This window comes from Phyllostomus discolor, chromosome 1 (assembly GCF_004126475.2).
Source record: "Phyllostomus discolor isolate MPI-MPIP mPhyDis1 chromosome 1, mPhyDis1.pri.v3, whole genome shotgun sequence".
Taxonomy (NCBI): Eukaryota; Metazoa; Chordata; class Mammalia; order Chiroptera; family Phyllostomidae; genus Phyllostomus; species Phyllostomus discolor.
In genome coordinates this window covers 210680916-210696559 of record NC_040903.2, presented here as the reverse complement: position 1 = coordinate 210696559, position 15644 = coordinate 210680916, and the positions used below count along the sequence as shown (strand labels likewise).

Below are 15644 nucleotides of genomic sequence, written 5' to 3'. Positions count from 1 at the left end.
GCGGTGAGCGGTACCCTGCGGAGTACTCGAGGGGGCCTGTGCGGAAGGACCCTCTCACACCAGCCCCCCCTTTCAATACCAGCTGCGTGTGGGAAAGGTAAGCAAAAAGGAGATTCCCACCTCGCCGAGAGTGACTGGACAGCAAAGAGGCTATGAGAAGTTCGGTGTCAAGTGCCAGGTGAGGTTTAGAACCCGTCTTCCTTCTGTGAAGTTGACGGAATTTCTCACTGGGGACCTGGGGGCATTTTTCAAGGGGTAACTCTGCCTCCTGTGGGGCTATCCAGGCTGTGGCGCTGGTTCATACCCGTAGCTTTGCCGGACTCACTGTAGCCACGAACACAGCCCCCACCCCGTATTTCCAGGAGCCCACAGGACGGGGTGCACCCCTGACCGAGACCACGTGGCAGATGTTTTCCCAGCCGTGGGAATGTTGGGTGACAGGAGGGCCACTGGCAGGCTGGTGTGGGGGTCCCTGTGGGCTGCAGCCCGGGTCTGTCCCAGCCTTTTCCCTTTGCAGTGAAAATGAGGCAGACCTGTCGGGGTTCGACCCGCGTGCCTGGTCGTACCTCTGGCTCTCCGGCAGCGACCGCCCCCACCGGGATCTGCTGTCACTCACCCTGGGCAGGCTCAGCCAGGCCAGGGACACCCCAATGTGGGGAACTGGGGAAAGGGTGTTTTTTTTTAACCAAAAAATTCCCTGAAGAAGTTCATCATGGGGAAAATGAAAAGCTTTTGCATTTCCTTTCCCTTACTTTAGAGTCTATTCCTACTTTGAATTCTGTGCCCTGCAGCCCCCTCGATGCTGGGTTTTCTGAAGGATCTCGCCCTGGCTGCGAGCAGCCGTGTGGTTTGGTGGCATCTCGTCCCCACCACTCCCCGGGAGGCGTTCCTGAATCTGCGTGGTCTCTCTGTGGATCCGGGGGCCACCCCCGGGGCCTTGCATGTGCTAGTGGGGTTTGGACCCCTGTTCCCCAGGAGCCTATAAGGCTCCCTGGGTCTCCCCACCCAGCTGCGAGGGCGCTGGCACCTGGAACCACTCCCTCCTTTCCATCTTGTCTGGTTCCGAACAGGAGGACAAGGGGACAAGCGCTTGGGGGGAACAGCATGGCCGTTCCCTAGCCACGTAATCACGCAAACAGCGTAGGACCCCATGAGAAAAGCCCTAGATGTTTATCCAAGAAAAATATGAAAACGTGTATGCCAAGACTGATACATGGGTGTTTAGAGCAACTCTATTCATAGAGGTCAACACCTGAACACAGCCCAGGTGCCCATCAACAGGTGAGCGGATCAACAAACTGTGGTATAAATGAAGTACTATTCAGCAATAAAAAAAGAAGAGCTACCGAAAAATGCAACAACATGGACAAATCTCAAACCCGCTTTGCCGAATCAAGAACGAAGAAATGCACACCACACAGTTCCATTTCCGCAGAGAGCGGAAGAGGGATTGGCTGCCCCAGGCTGGGGGCGGACTAGGCGGAGGCCCGGGGAACCTTGCTGGGCTGATGGAGATGTTCTGTGTCGTGAGGGAGGGGTGGCTGACCCTGGTGTACCCGCTGGTCACAGCTGACCAGACCACATGCTGCAGCTGGGTGCGATTCCCTGCATTGCATTACCTTGATCACAATGACAACGACGATAATAAAGCCATCCACGGTGGCCTTTGGGAAATCAGTCACTTAGCCCCCTATACCGGTGTACCCCTAGGAGTACTTATTATTAAGGGGACGCAGAGTCTAGGGCATGGTTGATATTTTTGCATGTAGTCACATCTTGAAGACCTGCCTATAGTTGCTAGTAATGTCTATGTGTTTGTCTATCCATCATCCCCCTCCCTCCCTTTCTCAACCCCCCTTCCTTCCTTCACTCTCACTTCTCCCTTCTTCTTTTCCTCTTCCTCCTCTTCCTCTCCTCCCCCTCCCCTTCCTCTTCCGCCCTGCCACTCCCTCTGTCATTCCTTTGGCAACTCCTGGTGCTTCTTCCCAGGTGTGCCAGGGCCTTCCAGGGCCTTTGGGTCGAGTCCGCCTTTCTCAGAGGAGAGTGAACCGGCTTTGTTTCAAGCCCGTCCATACCTGTGCTGGGGTCCGCCCCACGCAGCCTGTGCCAAGGGGAAGGACAGGCTCACCCCGAGCACCTCGGGATTGAGTAATGACAAGGGGGCCCTGTAGCTGGTGTCAGATGCTTTGTCAACAATAGACCTTTCCAAATTTCGGCCACCGCATGCCAGCTGAGACAGCTGCAGATCCCTTCCACAGAGGCCAAATCCAAGAAAGGAGACAGCTTGCCCCTCTCAAGAAATTAGCTTAAGAACTGATGTGGATGAACTTCCCTTTCTCTCCTTCCTCCCCAGGGTCCCCCGGGAGCCCTGCTTCCCACCCCCACCTCCAGAGGAAGCGGATTCAATGCCTCAGCTGAGAGAATGAGATGCTCTGTTATTTTTCATGGGAAATTAAAGCTGACCCCGCTGTCAGTTAGCTCATGCCGAGGGAGGATGGATGGCCCCGGGCGGGCGTGGTGCTTAACCCCTGCTGGGAGCACGCCGCCGCCCTGGCCACGGGCCAGCCATGATGTCACCTGCTGCCCACCCGAGTGGGGGTGGGGATGGGCCCAGCCCCCAGGTCAGAGGGCCTGGGTGTCCCCACCTCCGATGCAGCCGGGACAGGCTCGGGCAGGGGACACTCAGCTGCTCTCATCCCTTTCAGCTCCCAACTCCACCTCGTGCCCCCCGGAGGAGAGCTGGCGGTCGGGGCTGGTGACCGTCGTGGCGGTCTGCTGCGCCTCCCTGCTGTTCCTCACTGTGCTCGTCATCATTTGCTACAAAGCCATAAAAAGGTGAGTGTCTCCTGGCTTTCAGCCCCGAGGGGCCCCCAGCGGGGCTCGGCCTCCTCCCGCCACCCCCACTGCGTTTCTCTCCTTATGAAAAGTGTCTGTTAAGAGCATTTAAGAAGTAGGAAGCATGGACCATGAACTTGCATCTACCTTCGCCCTGATTCGACAGTTATCAAGGTGTGGCTAATGTTTGCTACATGGCTTCCCTTTTCCTTTTAGCTTTTGGTTGGCTGAAATACCTTCAAGCCCATCTCAGGCCTGATGCCCCCATCATTGCTAGGGAGTCAGCTCAGGAAGCAAGGGATGAGCACCGAATGCAAGGCAGGCCCAGGGCAGCAGAGAGCGAGCCCACCCGTGACTCGCAGGCCCCATCGGGGCCTCACGCAAAGCCTCAGAGTCCGGAAATGCTGCTTGCAGGGCCGGTAGTGGGGCCACTGGGGGGAGGCGCCATGCTGGTTTGGGCTGGAGACTGGGTTTCGGAGTCAGATCTAAATTCAGACTCTAGCTCCAGCTCTGTTGCTGGGAGGACACCCCTTTACCTCTCCGGCCTTCAGTGCCCTTATCTGTGAAATGGGGAGAAAGACTAACGACCTCATACTGTTCTGAGGGGTGGTGAGATGCCTGCTGCAAACAGTATGCACAATATGTGTGCTCCGCTGTGCCTGGTATACAGTAGGTGCTTACCAAGTGCTGCAGTAAAAGTGCAGCAGCTTCCAGTTGTCTCAAGAGGTGCAGACAGAGAACGAAAGACGACAGAGGAAAGAAAGGTGCTTCTCTTGGGAGGAGAGAGAGGCTGAGATGCCTTGGAGAAGGTTTGCAGTGAGTGTGACGCCCAAGTTGGGTTTTGAAGGATGAATAGGAGTGTTCTAGTGGGGTCGTGAGTGATCCAAATGGCAAAGTATCTTCCAGAAACACTGCCATTTCAGTAACTGCCTTCTCGGTGCCTTTGCTCCCTCCCCTAGTCACGCTGGGCTTTGTTGCACAGTGAGGTGGTTCTTGAGGTCTGGGGGTCAGTTCACTCTGATCGGGATGTCACCACATCTGTCCGAGAGGCTGCTGGCGTGGGACGAGGATTTTAGGTGGCACAGCCAGGGAGGCACTGCTGGCACAGGAAGCCCCAGTGACCTGGGATGGGGCTGGAGGGAGCCATGCACCAGACAGGGCGGCGCTGGCCCCACCAGGCCCAGCAGCTGGCTGGGGACTCAGTGGGTCCTGGGAGCCAGGGAAGGGTTTTGCGGAAGAGTGTACAAGACCCTCCTGGGGCACCGCCAGGGCGTGGGGCACAAGTCCTATCAAGGACCCCTCCCAGCCCCCTTCCCCTCAGAGACAAGCAGCAGCAGCAGCAGCTTTTTGATAAGCCCAGGTTCTTCCAGAAGTCACTTCTGCCTCCCGCTCTGCCCCAAACTTCTGAAGTAACTCGCCACTTCAACAGGAGGAGGGGACGGGAACAAACATTCATCTCTGGCGGGCAGTGCCAGCCCGCTGGGGCATGCTGGGCTGGGCTTCAGGGGACGTGGGTCTCCCAGGAAGGTGTGTGGGGGTGCCACCCTCCTCTCCTCCCTGAGCAGCCATGCAGAGGACTCCAGTCCTCCCTGGCTTCTTCAACAGGCTCTAAGCTCTTGGTTCCAGGGCCAGACAGCAGGGCCTGGAAAGACAGAACTCACCCCAGCAGATCCCTTCCAGGGGCTGTGGGCGGGTCTCCCTCCTGGGGTGTGGGCGGGGGGGGGGGGGGGGGCTGGGGCGGGGCTCACGAATCTAGGGCCACAGCGGGAGCCTTGAGCGTGCCTGGGACCAGGGCAAGGGGAGGTGCCACAGGGAACCTGGACAGCCAAGAGCCCCCTGAGAGAGGCCCATCAGCATGAGCTGGAACGGTTGGCACTGCCAGAGATGCAGCCCCCAAGCTGGAAAGTATGTGGAGGAAATGCCCTGACCTCTCTTCAGGCTCTCAGGGGGTCTCCTGACGGCGGCTCCCATCGGCAAATCTGGGGGATCCCAGGTGTGCGGTCATCAGTGTCAGCACCCAGGGGCACAGGCTGGACGGGGTGGTAAATGGAGACTGCATCTCAGTCCCTTCTCTTCCCCAACACCATGATCCGTGCCCTCCTCTGGCAAGACCCCGGGGCAGGGGAATAAGAGCCGGTCCCTGCCCAAGACCCTCATAACCCAGAAGGGCGTCCCAGCGTCCGAGGACGGACGTTCAATCACCGGAGGCTCTGCCCCTGGTCGGGTGAGGCCAGAAAAAAGAGCCACCCGGAGGGAGACGGACTCCCCCGGCGGGGAGGGAGAAGCAGGCAAGTTATACCCAGCGCAGGAGGGCCAGCCACCCTCCCTGCTCTCCCTCGGACCTCTGCTGGCAGCTGTATGACAGCGCGTGCGTGCACGCCAGCTGTCCACACGTCTCTCCTGGATCATGCCTTGTCCCCCAGGAAACAAAAGCATTTCATGTCGCTGTAAAACCATTAAGAGGAAACTTCAGTGATAAATCCTGCTTTTTTTTTTTTTAATTTTAGAGAGGAAGGCGGGGAGAGGGAGAGGGAGAGAGAAATGTCAATTCGCTGTTCCACTTACTGATGCAGTCATCGGTTGATTCTTGTGTGTGCCCTGCCCGGGGGTCTAACCCACAACTGTGGGGTACTGGGGTGCAGTCTCACCGACGAAGCTACCAGGCCAGGGCCTAACCCCTGCTTTAAAACCCTCTCCCAGCCTGGAGTCCTGGGGGAGAAAGTGGGAGATCTTTGGGAATGATCCCGAAACAGCCTTTGGGAGCCAGATTGCTGGGAGGATGGTTCTGGAATGAGCTTGGGTAGAGAGGTGACTCCGGACACGCCAGCTTGGCCCGGCAGGCGGGGTGTGGGCCGAGGGGCCGCAGGCCTCTGCGGGAACGGGAGGAGCCTGAGGAGCAGATGGAGAAGGAGCGCCTGAGTGGGCACCCACCTCGGCGGGCGGAAGGGGCTCCGTGCAGCACTTCCCGTGCACGCCCAGTGAGTCAGGCTTCCCTTGTCACTCAACCACCATCCCGAAGTCCCAGCTCTGTGCTGGGTGATAGCGTGCTCCGGGGACTCTGAGGCTGGGGGAGCCCGGAGGAGGGGCAGCTCACCCAGAGGGGGGCCCGAGAGGTTTCCCGGAAGAGGGTTGGATATTAGCCAGGCCAGGCGCTGAGGAGGGGCGTTGCTCACAGTGGGACGGGCGCTGGCCAGAGTGGCCCCCAAGTCCCATCAACGACCCCGAGCTCCACAGTGGGCATTTCGGTGACCTCGTTGCCATGAGCTTCCTGTGAATGGCTTCTTTAGAACCACAGGATGATCTGGCCCCAGAGCCCTTGGGCGTCTGTACCCTTGCAGCCCCACCCAGCCTCCTCCTCACCCCTGAGCCTGGTGTTCTCATGTCCTGGGACAGCCGGGAGGTGTTTGAAGAACCCAGGACTGGGAGTCTGGGTCCCCAAATTCCGTTCCCAGCCCCAGCCCCAGCCCCAACCCCAGCCCGCTCAGTGGGCCTGTTTTCCTTATCTACGAAATGGGGGGTCTCCACGACTCTGTCCAGCCCCCTGAGTCTTTGCTTCCTGTCCTAAGATGGCAGGAGCACCACCTGCCGCTTGCTGCTAGGTCAGGCCACTGCTTAGCCACACAAATGCTGACCAAAATGCTTGGCTGGGCCCAACGCCAGGGCCAGGCTCAGCACGGGGGCTGCAGACACTGTCCCTACCCGCCCCCAGGCACACACCCCTGGGGGGAGAAGCGGGTGTTAATCAGACCCTCCCCCAACACCATGTATTACAATGGAGAGGACTAGCCGAAGGAAGACCAAGGCTCTGTGAGCGGAGGCGACAAAAGAACCCTAGGCACGGGGTGGATACGGCCGTCAGACAAGCAGTGACCAGCAAGCATTGTTGAGATGGAGCTCCCAGGTGCAGGGTGCCCACTGCCCTGGCAGGAGGGCTGGACTCAGCCTCCGGCCAAGGGGAGGGCGGGCGCCCCTCGGGTCTGCGGACACTTGAGGGGGAGGCCACCAGCCACACCCTTGACACAGAGAAGGGTCCTGGGTTGTGGAGAGATGACACCCACCTGGGCCAGGCCCTGTCCCTTGAGCCACCCCCACACCCCAGGCACAGGGGGCCACCTACCGCGCAGGCCCTGCACCTTCCCAGTCGATTGGCCATTAAGCCACTTGAGAGCCATTTTCTTCTAATTTACAAGGGATTGGCTGAAAGGCCAATCAAATCGGCACAGGTCTGGCCGACCCTGCAGACCGTTAATTGCAGACAATGAGCAAGCTCGCTGCTCCCTGGGAGGGTGTGCGTGCCCGAGTGCGCCTGAGCACGCGAGTTGTTGCGGCGTTCTGGCGAGTGTTAGCTTTTTGTGTGTGAGCTGCTTCTAGCAGAACGTGCTGGGCCACAGATATTTATTGAGCGCCTACTGTGTGCTGGGGACTGGACCAGGTGCCAGGATGCCGAGCTAAACGAGACTGAGCCTCTGCCCACTCCCCCCCACACCCCACGTCCCAGTGGAGGAAGCAGATTACACACAGACGCACACCAGCAAACTAATAAATGAGGTTTTAAAAAGCTATGAGTGAGTGCTATGAAGAAGAGAAACAAAACCTCGGGGGAATGGGGGAGGGAGGAAAGGGTGGATGAGGGGCTTCTTGGCCCTCCGCAGGGAGTGCTGTGCATGCCTCTTGAGGGGGCTTTCTGGCCGGAGCGAATGGTTAGCGCTTTGTACACCCATTGCCATCTGTAACAGACCTCCCGTGGGGTCCAGGATACAACAAGCGAGGGAGCCCGACAGCTCTCCTTTCTCGGGCTCTTCAGAGCTGATCTCTGCCTCCATCTTCCCCATGGGAGCCGCAGGCTGAGGGTGGGACCTGTCACCTCGCTGTGGCAGGGCCCGAGAAGGCTACCTGGGCCCTGGCCGTCCCCACCCAGCCCAGACGTGCTGGTGGGGGCAGCTCCCACAGAGGCCTGAGGCTGCTGGCATTTGCAGAGGGAGCCGTCAGCGGAGCACTCCAGGCAGACGCAGTGGAGGGCCTGCTGCATGCCAGGCCCCAGGCCGTGGGAAGGTGGTAGGACCCACCCTCAGGTGCCTCGCGTCCGAGGAAAAGCTCACTGCCCTTTCCCTTGGTTTTAGGAACCATGCCGTGTAGGGAGCCGTGTGTGGCCGGCTCTGCCCGTCCACGGTGGGGAGTGCCTCTCCTTGGTTTCTCGGGACCGGCCCCGGCTGGCTCCCAGCACCATGGAGTCTCTGGCATTGCCGGCCCGGCCCCACGGGGTGCGCCTTAGGTAGGAAGTCCCGGAGAGTCCCGGCCGCCCTCCCCACCGCCTGCCAGTGGGCGCGGCCACCCGCTGACACCTTTCCGCCCGTGGCCCCAAGAGCTAACAAACCCCCTGGAGCGCTTGCTGACGCTGGGGCCCCTCCAAGTGCTCGTCACACACTAACGTGTTTACCGCTCCCAACAAGGCTGTGAAACGGACACCATGGCTGCGCCCGTTTCGTAGGGCAGGAGACTGAGGCCCAAAGAGGATGAATGGCTTGCCCGTGAAAGGACACGGGGGAGGGGGCGGGGTTGAGGTAGAGCCTTCTCCTGCTGCAGGAACAGCCCCTGCATCCCCTGGGCTCCAGTGAGTCCCAGAAGGACATCGGGAGGGGGTCGGGCAGCAGCCCGGGGTGCAAAATGGCTAGGGCTGAGCTCCGGTGGAGAGGAGAGCAGGTCAATTCCAGCTTTCAGGAGGGCCCTGGGCACCTCCCTCTCCACTCTGGAATGCCCCTGGGTCGGGGAGGCGGGGGTGGGGGGCCTGCATCAGCCACAGGTTCCCTCTTCACTGGGTGGAGCCCCTGCCCAGACCCCCCTCATCCTTCCTGGCCTGGGAAACTGGCTGAGCCATCGCAAAGGGCCTGGGGCTGCCACCTTGCCCTGTCCCCAGGGTCCCTCCAGCTAGGCCGGCCTACCGCCAGGCCCTCTGGGCCACCATTTTCCCCCAGAATGCCACGGGGCACCCAGCCTTCAGCCTGGCTTTAGAGTCTGCCCTCTCCTCCGGCAGCAGTGACCCTACCGCTATCCCAGCCTCAGCTAAGCAGGGACCCTGTGCCCCAGGCTCTGCCTATTTGCAGGGGAGTTCCAGACCCCCTGCTTCTTCTCCTCGGTCTGCACCCTCCAAGGCCCGTGAGCTGTATCTCCCCCGCCCGGGGCCTGTGGCAGATTCATCAGGCCTGGAGATGTTTGCCCTAGTTCATGAAATCCTGATTCTGGTAACCAGCGCCCGCCTCGTAGGTGGATGATGTACTCAGGAGTGTCCCTGAAGTGGCCTCATGGTCAAGTGGCTGGGGCAACGCAGGGTCTCACTGTGAGAAAATGCACCCGGCCCCCGCATTTTCCAGGCCACGCAGACCCACTGAGTCAGAGATCAAGCCCAGGCAACCTCGTCAGCCTGAGCAAGGCCCCTGGACAGGCACTGTCGGGGTGGGGGGAGGGGAGAAGGGGACAGAGGGAGGGAGGTCTAGGGACAGAGGCTCAGACTGTCCTGTCCATGAACCTGTCACCAGCAAGGCAACTCCCCTGAGCCCCACAAACCTGGGGCTCCCAGATGTCTGTGAGCATCTGTCCCCATCAACTGGGGTCCTCAGACCCCAGGACAGCGGGTGTGCTTGGTTAAAGCACAATGAGACGGGCTTCTTGGAGGCCTCGGAGAACTTCGGGAATGTCCGGGAGGAGGGGAGGGAGGCCTCCCAGAGCTGGTTGGACCCCAGAGCCCATTTCGGGGCAATGCCTGCCGGGAACGCTGATCTAACGGCAAGGTGTCGGGACCAGGGCTTGGTAGAAGTGGGTGGTGGTCCAGGCCCCACCGTAACCCAGCTGGGGGCCCTTGGGCAAGTCGCAGTTCTCCCTAAGCCTCAGTTTCCCCAAGAAATGAAGGGTCTTGCTTCTTCAGGGGACCGTCGTGAAAGGGGACAGCAGGTCTGTGTCTGGGGGTGCTTGGAACAGAGCATGGCACCCCACGGGGGGAAGTGCTGGTTTGCAGCTCACTTTTCTAGTCTGACTGCACCTGGGTTTCTCCCCGTGTTTCAGGAGCTGATTCTCCTGCCAGAGGAAAGGGAGAGTTGATGGATTTGATCTTGGGGTGCTGTCTGCGCAGGCCTGGTGACCCCACTCCGTGATAACCACCTCCCGGCCCCTCTCCCTAAACTGATCCCTGGAGGGCTTTATCCCATCGGCACCAAGCTGGCCGGCATCCTCCTTCCCATGCTGGGTCGGGGCGGGGGGTGGGGGGAGCTCGGGGACACTCGAGAAGGCAGACGCCCGTCCTTCCCTGGGCTCTCAAGGATGACCGATGACCGCAAACACTCACTTTAGACAGCTGACAACAAAGGCCGGCTCAGGCTCAGCCCGGCATCCCTGGGGACACACACAGGCATCGGAGCTGCAGTCCCCGGCCTCAGAGCCACCTGCAGCAGGGGCCACCGCACAGCCGTGTGGCTTCTGTCAGGAAGCTGTGGCCACTCGGGCCCAGGCTGGGGGCCAGGACCCCCCGAGCCGCTCAAGAGAGATGAGAATTGAGCCACGAGGTACTGCTGCGAGTCCAGAGCCTCAGCGAGGGAGTGAGAGCCTTCTCAAGCCCCCCGCAACCCCCCACTGCCCCGCCGCCCCAGAGCCTAACGGTCCAGGGATGCTAACCTGAACAGAGCCTGGTGGGCTAACTGGGGGGGCATGACACAGCCCTCAGCACTGATGATTAACGGTGTCCCTCCCCCTCCCGGCCTCCCCCGCCCCTTCACCCGCCCCCAGGAAACCCCTGAGAAAGGAGGAGAACGGCACCAGCGCTGCTGAGTATCCCATGACGTCCTCGCAGAGCAGCAAAGGCGTGGCCGTGAACAGCGCCGTGGTGTGAGTCTGCGGCCCTGGACCACGGGCCAGAGGGGCACCTTGGTGGCACGAGTGGACACGAGCTGACACTGGGCTTGTCCAGGACTTCGTTGTCTTGCCGGCCTCGAGCCTGTCGAAGGAGAAACCACGCTCTTCCCAGCCTCGCCGCTGGGCCGGGGCGGCGCGGGCCCCAGGCTGAGCCAGGCGCACCTGCATGCAGCCCCGGGGCGGCGCCCGCGCCCGACGCTCTCCGCATCTCTCGTCTTGTGTGTGACCCGCTGTCTCCCAGCCACTGTCTAAAGCACGTGCCCTGTCGAACGCAGAGGGCCGGTCTGTCTGCTGAGGGGGGAGGCGTCCCCCCTGAGCCAAAAGAAAGGCAATCCAGGGGCTGCTCCCCTGCCAGAAAACCTCTCCCCCGCCCCTCCCCCGGGATGCCCACCTGCTGCTCCGTTGACCAGGCCCTCCCCAACAGAAGCCATTGACGCGGCCGTGAGACGTCTCCTCCCTAAGGTGCTTCCCACACATGTCTGCCGCCCCATCTGCTCTGTCCTCAGTCTGCAGGGCCTGCCTTCTCCCCCCTGTCCCCACTGACCCCCCGCCCCCCTGGCTCCTGACCTGCTGCCACAGAGGGCTGTGCACCCGCCCCGCCAGGTCCCCTCCTGCCTGAGCACACAAAGGGGCTCTCATTTACACTCCGGGGTAGCAGCTGGCCTTCCAGGGGCAAAAGGACACACTGAACCCTAGGCCACAGGCCTGGAAGGACAGAGGCCATGAGGCCTGTTCGCAGAAGCACCCCTAAACCTGACCCCTATAGGAACTGACGCATCCATGTGAGCCAGGCCCTGCCTTCCTGTGGCAGAGGCCACCGCTGTGCCAAACCCACAGCGGGCATGCAGGCTCGGGCTGGCCAGCCTAGGCTGGGTCTCCCCAATGCTCCCCTGCAGCCCTGATGGGGACCGACCCTCTCCTGGGAGCCCCCAGGCCTCCATGCACCCACAGGAGGCAGCATTCCTCCAGCGGCCCTTTGACTGTCCCTTTCCACGGTCTTGTGTTCTAGAAGCTCAGAACCCTCCCACCGTGCTCGGTGGATGAAGGGGAGCCACCCACTCACCCACTCACCCATAGGCACATCACTAGGTCCATGGAGATGGCAGCCCTGGGGGTTTCCATCCCCTGGTGGATTGGGAGATGCTCCTGACCCCATGGGCTCCTTACTGCCCACACACTTCCTGGGGAGGAACGAGACACAGTGAACGGTTCCACTCCCTGGCCAGGTAGGAGCCTCGCCAGGTGGACGTGGTCTGCCTGCCGAAGCACCGGGGTGGGAGCACAGGTGAGACTCTCACCTCCAGGTGAGACTGGCAGACTGAAAGCCAGCCCCCATTGGGGCCGAACCTGGACACAGCCACTGTCCCGGAGCCCTGGGCCCCCCTGATTTTTTGGGGTCCTGCTGCCTTTCACCGAGCAGAGGGGAGAAGGTAGGCTTGCTGTGGTCTTAACCCTGGTCCTGCCCCAGGTCAGCGGGTGCAGGCTGAGGACAGGCCCTGGCCGCGCCCTCCCGGCAGTGGGCCCCCCACCCCGCTGTTTTCCTTCTGTGTGAGGACTGGCTTGGGGTTTGGATGTGGGCTTTGCTTTCCCTGCACACCTTGGCACAGCGCAGTGCCACCCGGGCCTCCACGCTTGCCCCCAGCCCTGTGAGCGTGCAGTACCCCTGGTGGATGCCCTCACTGCCCCGAGGGATGCACGGCTGGGTGACAGGCCGTAGGTTGTGGGTCCTCTGCAGGGCAGACCCTGCCCCCAGGGTCCTCCCCCAGCCGCCTCCACCTCTGTGTGGGTCCCCTGCCTGTTCCCCGAGCAGATGATAGGGGCACCTTCAGCCAGAGGGGACACCTGGCTAAGGGGTCGTGACATGCTGAGCAGCCACCCTGGAGGGGCATCCAGGGGGGATGGGCAAACACAGCCCACCTTTGCACAAACCCACGGGTCCCACCTTCCCCAACCTTGTCTTAAACCTAAGAGCCCCGGATTTTGCCATTAGCCTGACCCGCCAGCGCCCGGGGAGCCTTCCATCGGGCTCGGGGGGGCCGCATCCTCTTCCCCGGAGACGCAGCCAGGGGCTCGGGAAAAAGCTGGCCTTCGAGAGTACATCCAAGTCCCCCAGGCTGGGTTTGCGACATCTCTCCCCACCCAGTCAGCGAAAACCAAGAGAAGACCTTTTGTTTTTCATTTTTATTTTGTTTTTGTTTGTTTAAAGGATTTGCTTGAGACCCCCCCAAACTAAGAATCAGCCACTCATAAGACAGCTTGCACGGGTGCAGCGAGAGAGACCCACTGGATTTTTTTAGCTTAGGCGACAGAAGCGCCCATAAAACCGGACCAGCCTGGTACTTGAGCTTAGAACCTGTGTGTCAAGGATGAGGCTGCAGCCCTGGGCGTGGTCTGAGCAGACCAGCCCTCGGCGCGGTCGGAGCGTGGAGGCCGAGAATGAAATGCCCATGCCTTCTCTGCGTTTTCTCAAACAGATGTTCTGCCACCGTGTCTCCTAGCCGAGCCCAACTTCACAACGGCCTGTAGGACCACCCGGCGTTTTCAGGTGTTCATTAGGAGCTTCTAAAGCAAGTTTTGGGAGAAAGACTACTAGCTGTAAAACTACAAACATATATCTGATATATAGCTATATATATATTTAAAGAGATATCAATATCTATACAAAACTACTGTACTGTCTAAACCTGTGCAAAGTGTCTGATTTCAGCAGCCCGGGCAGCGTGCGATACCTATTGCATGAAGGTGATCCCTGGGGCTCTGCCTTCCCAGCCAGGTGCCGCGTGTGCGCGGGGAGCCGGCTTCTGTCCTGGGAGACGCCTCGGTGGACCTGTGGGGGCGACCCGTCCACCAGGAAGCCGGCGGTGTCGGTTTTGTGCGGAGACTTTGCACGTGAAACAGGAGCGGCAGTGCTGGAGGGTGGGCTGTGTGCCGATTAGGAGGAAGCAAGCACCATGCCTTTTTTATTTTCAATAAAAATATACTTATAAAGATGGCTGCAGTTGTCATGTGTGGTGGGGGCTTGTCCCCGGGGAGGGGTGGAGAGGGGCCAGCAGGCTGAGTAGGGTGGCGGCGGGGGTGATCCTCCCCGAGGACCTGCTGGGAGCCCAGGGCTGGGCTGGGCATGTCGCCTGCATCGTTTCTGCCTCATTCCTGTGTGGTTCCATCTAGAGCCCCAAAGCCGGCGTGCATGGGGATTCTCAGGTTCCGATCCCCCACCCGGCCACCTCGATCCTTGGACTCAGCTGAGAAGAGGGCGACCAGCCATCCCAGTTTGCCTGGAATGGGAAGGTTTCCCCCAAAGGGGGACTTTTGGGGCTAAAACTGGGAAAGTACCAAGCCAGGCACTTTACTTTGACAAGTGCTCCTAAGAATCATGGGAGACAAGCAGCCCACGCTGGAGGGGAGACAGGTTAGGCCTCCTGCTATGGCCGTGCCTGTGTCCAGACCTCCTCACACCCCCAGTCAGTCTGAGGCACCCCTCACCTGACCGGCCACTCAGAGCATCGCGCTGTGGCCCGCCCTGCACCCTCGGTGGAGCCCGCAAAGGCCGCCTGCTGCCTGGAAGGAGGGGAACGTGAGCCACCTCCTGGGCACTCCGGCTCCTTCCAGCCTCGCCAGAAGCCATGCCCCTTCCCAGTGCTCCTGGAGGGAGAGCTCCCTGTCCAATGGGCCCGGGGGAAGGAGAAAACAGTGGCCCCTGCAGCAGCATCGCTACCACCGAGGAGTGGAGAGACTGGGTCGGGGACGGAGTGTGGCGGCCGCAGTCACACGGTATCAGGAGACGAGTGGGGCTGGGGTTTGAACCCACACTGGGGTGTCTCCAGCACCCAGCCACTGGACACATCCGAGGGGCACCCAAACCCAGACCATCTCCACGTGGTGGGGGTGCTGCGGGACCCTGTCACCCCCACCTAGATTCCACGTGGCTTCAGAGATCGGTGGAGGCTATTGGGAGGACCCTGTGTGCCTCGAGCCAGGGCCCAAGTATCTTCCCAGCCTGGCCCCAGCCCTGGGGACGGTTGGCTCAGTGCAGGGACGCTGGGTGGGGTGGGGGGGGGGGCGGCCCATGTCCCAGGCACGTGGAGAGGAGCTGTGCAAGTCTGAGCCAGGAGCACCCCCCACCTGGGGCTCCATGAGCTGCCTTGTGCCAAACTTGACACACGCCCTGGCATACAATAGGCACGCAGTGGGTGGCAGCCGTCATTGATGTCATCGCCACTGTCATCGTTAATAAAAGGCTGCCTGCCATCCTGGTCCTGGGGAGAGCTTGTCTCCTCTGCTCCTGGCCACCTGCACGGGTCCTCCCTTAGAGGCCCGGCCTTGTCCACACTCCCGCGCACCGCAGCCTGGCTGAACTCGCAGCAGCAGACGCCAAGGCCAGCGGCCCTGTGTGCAAGGCTCTGCAGGAGGAGCGCCTGCCCCAGCCTAGGACGGGGCAGGGAGGGGCCCGCCGGGGCCGAGGAGCTGTCAGCTCAGAACAGAGCGGCAGGCCCTCCTGGGCAGTGCGTCCCATCCCCACCTCGAATCTCCGGGGCTTTTGGCCACCTGCCCAGCTCTGGGCGACCGACACAACAACAGTACATGCCTGGCCACCTGTCGGACTCCTGCCTGCTCCCTGGGCGGCTCACCAGCTGCCCCGCCACAGCCGCCACTGAGACATAGGACACAGTGCGACCCACCAGTGTCCCCGCATGGCCTCCAGATGTGTGGCGGAATGACCAGAGGGCTGTAGCAGAAAGGCGCTCCTGTGTGTGCTTGGTTCCAAGTGGTGACCCCACTGTGTCCTCACTTTTGGACACAGCTCCCCCACCCGGCCAGACTGGTGACCCACACGCAGCACCCCCCACTTCCCCTCCTCTCAGCCACCCTCCCCCCGCCCCCACACAGGCACCGAGAGCCTTTATGCTCTC

The 15644-nt window shown here is 61.1% G+C and overlaps 1 protein-coding gene across 3 annotated transcripts in view; it reads left to right on the top strand.

The window, feature by feature from the left end:
- PRIMA1 (proline rich membrane anchor 1) overlaps positions 1-12054 on the top strand; it is a 48129-nt gene extending 36075 nt beyond the window's left edge. For all 3 annotated transcript variants that reach the window (XM_036013591.1, XM_028508163.2, XM_036013601.1), the window contains exons 4-5: positions 2706-2835; positions 10609-12054. In XM_036013591.1, coding sequence (XP_035869484.1) covers positions 2706-2835; positions 10609-10711 — 233 coding nt within the window. In that variant the 3' untranslated portion in view covers positions 10712-12054. The remainder of the gene's footprint in view (positions 1-2705; positions 2836-10608) is intronic.
- The last annotated feature ends 3590 nt before the right edge of the window (positions 12055-15644 follow it).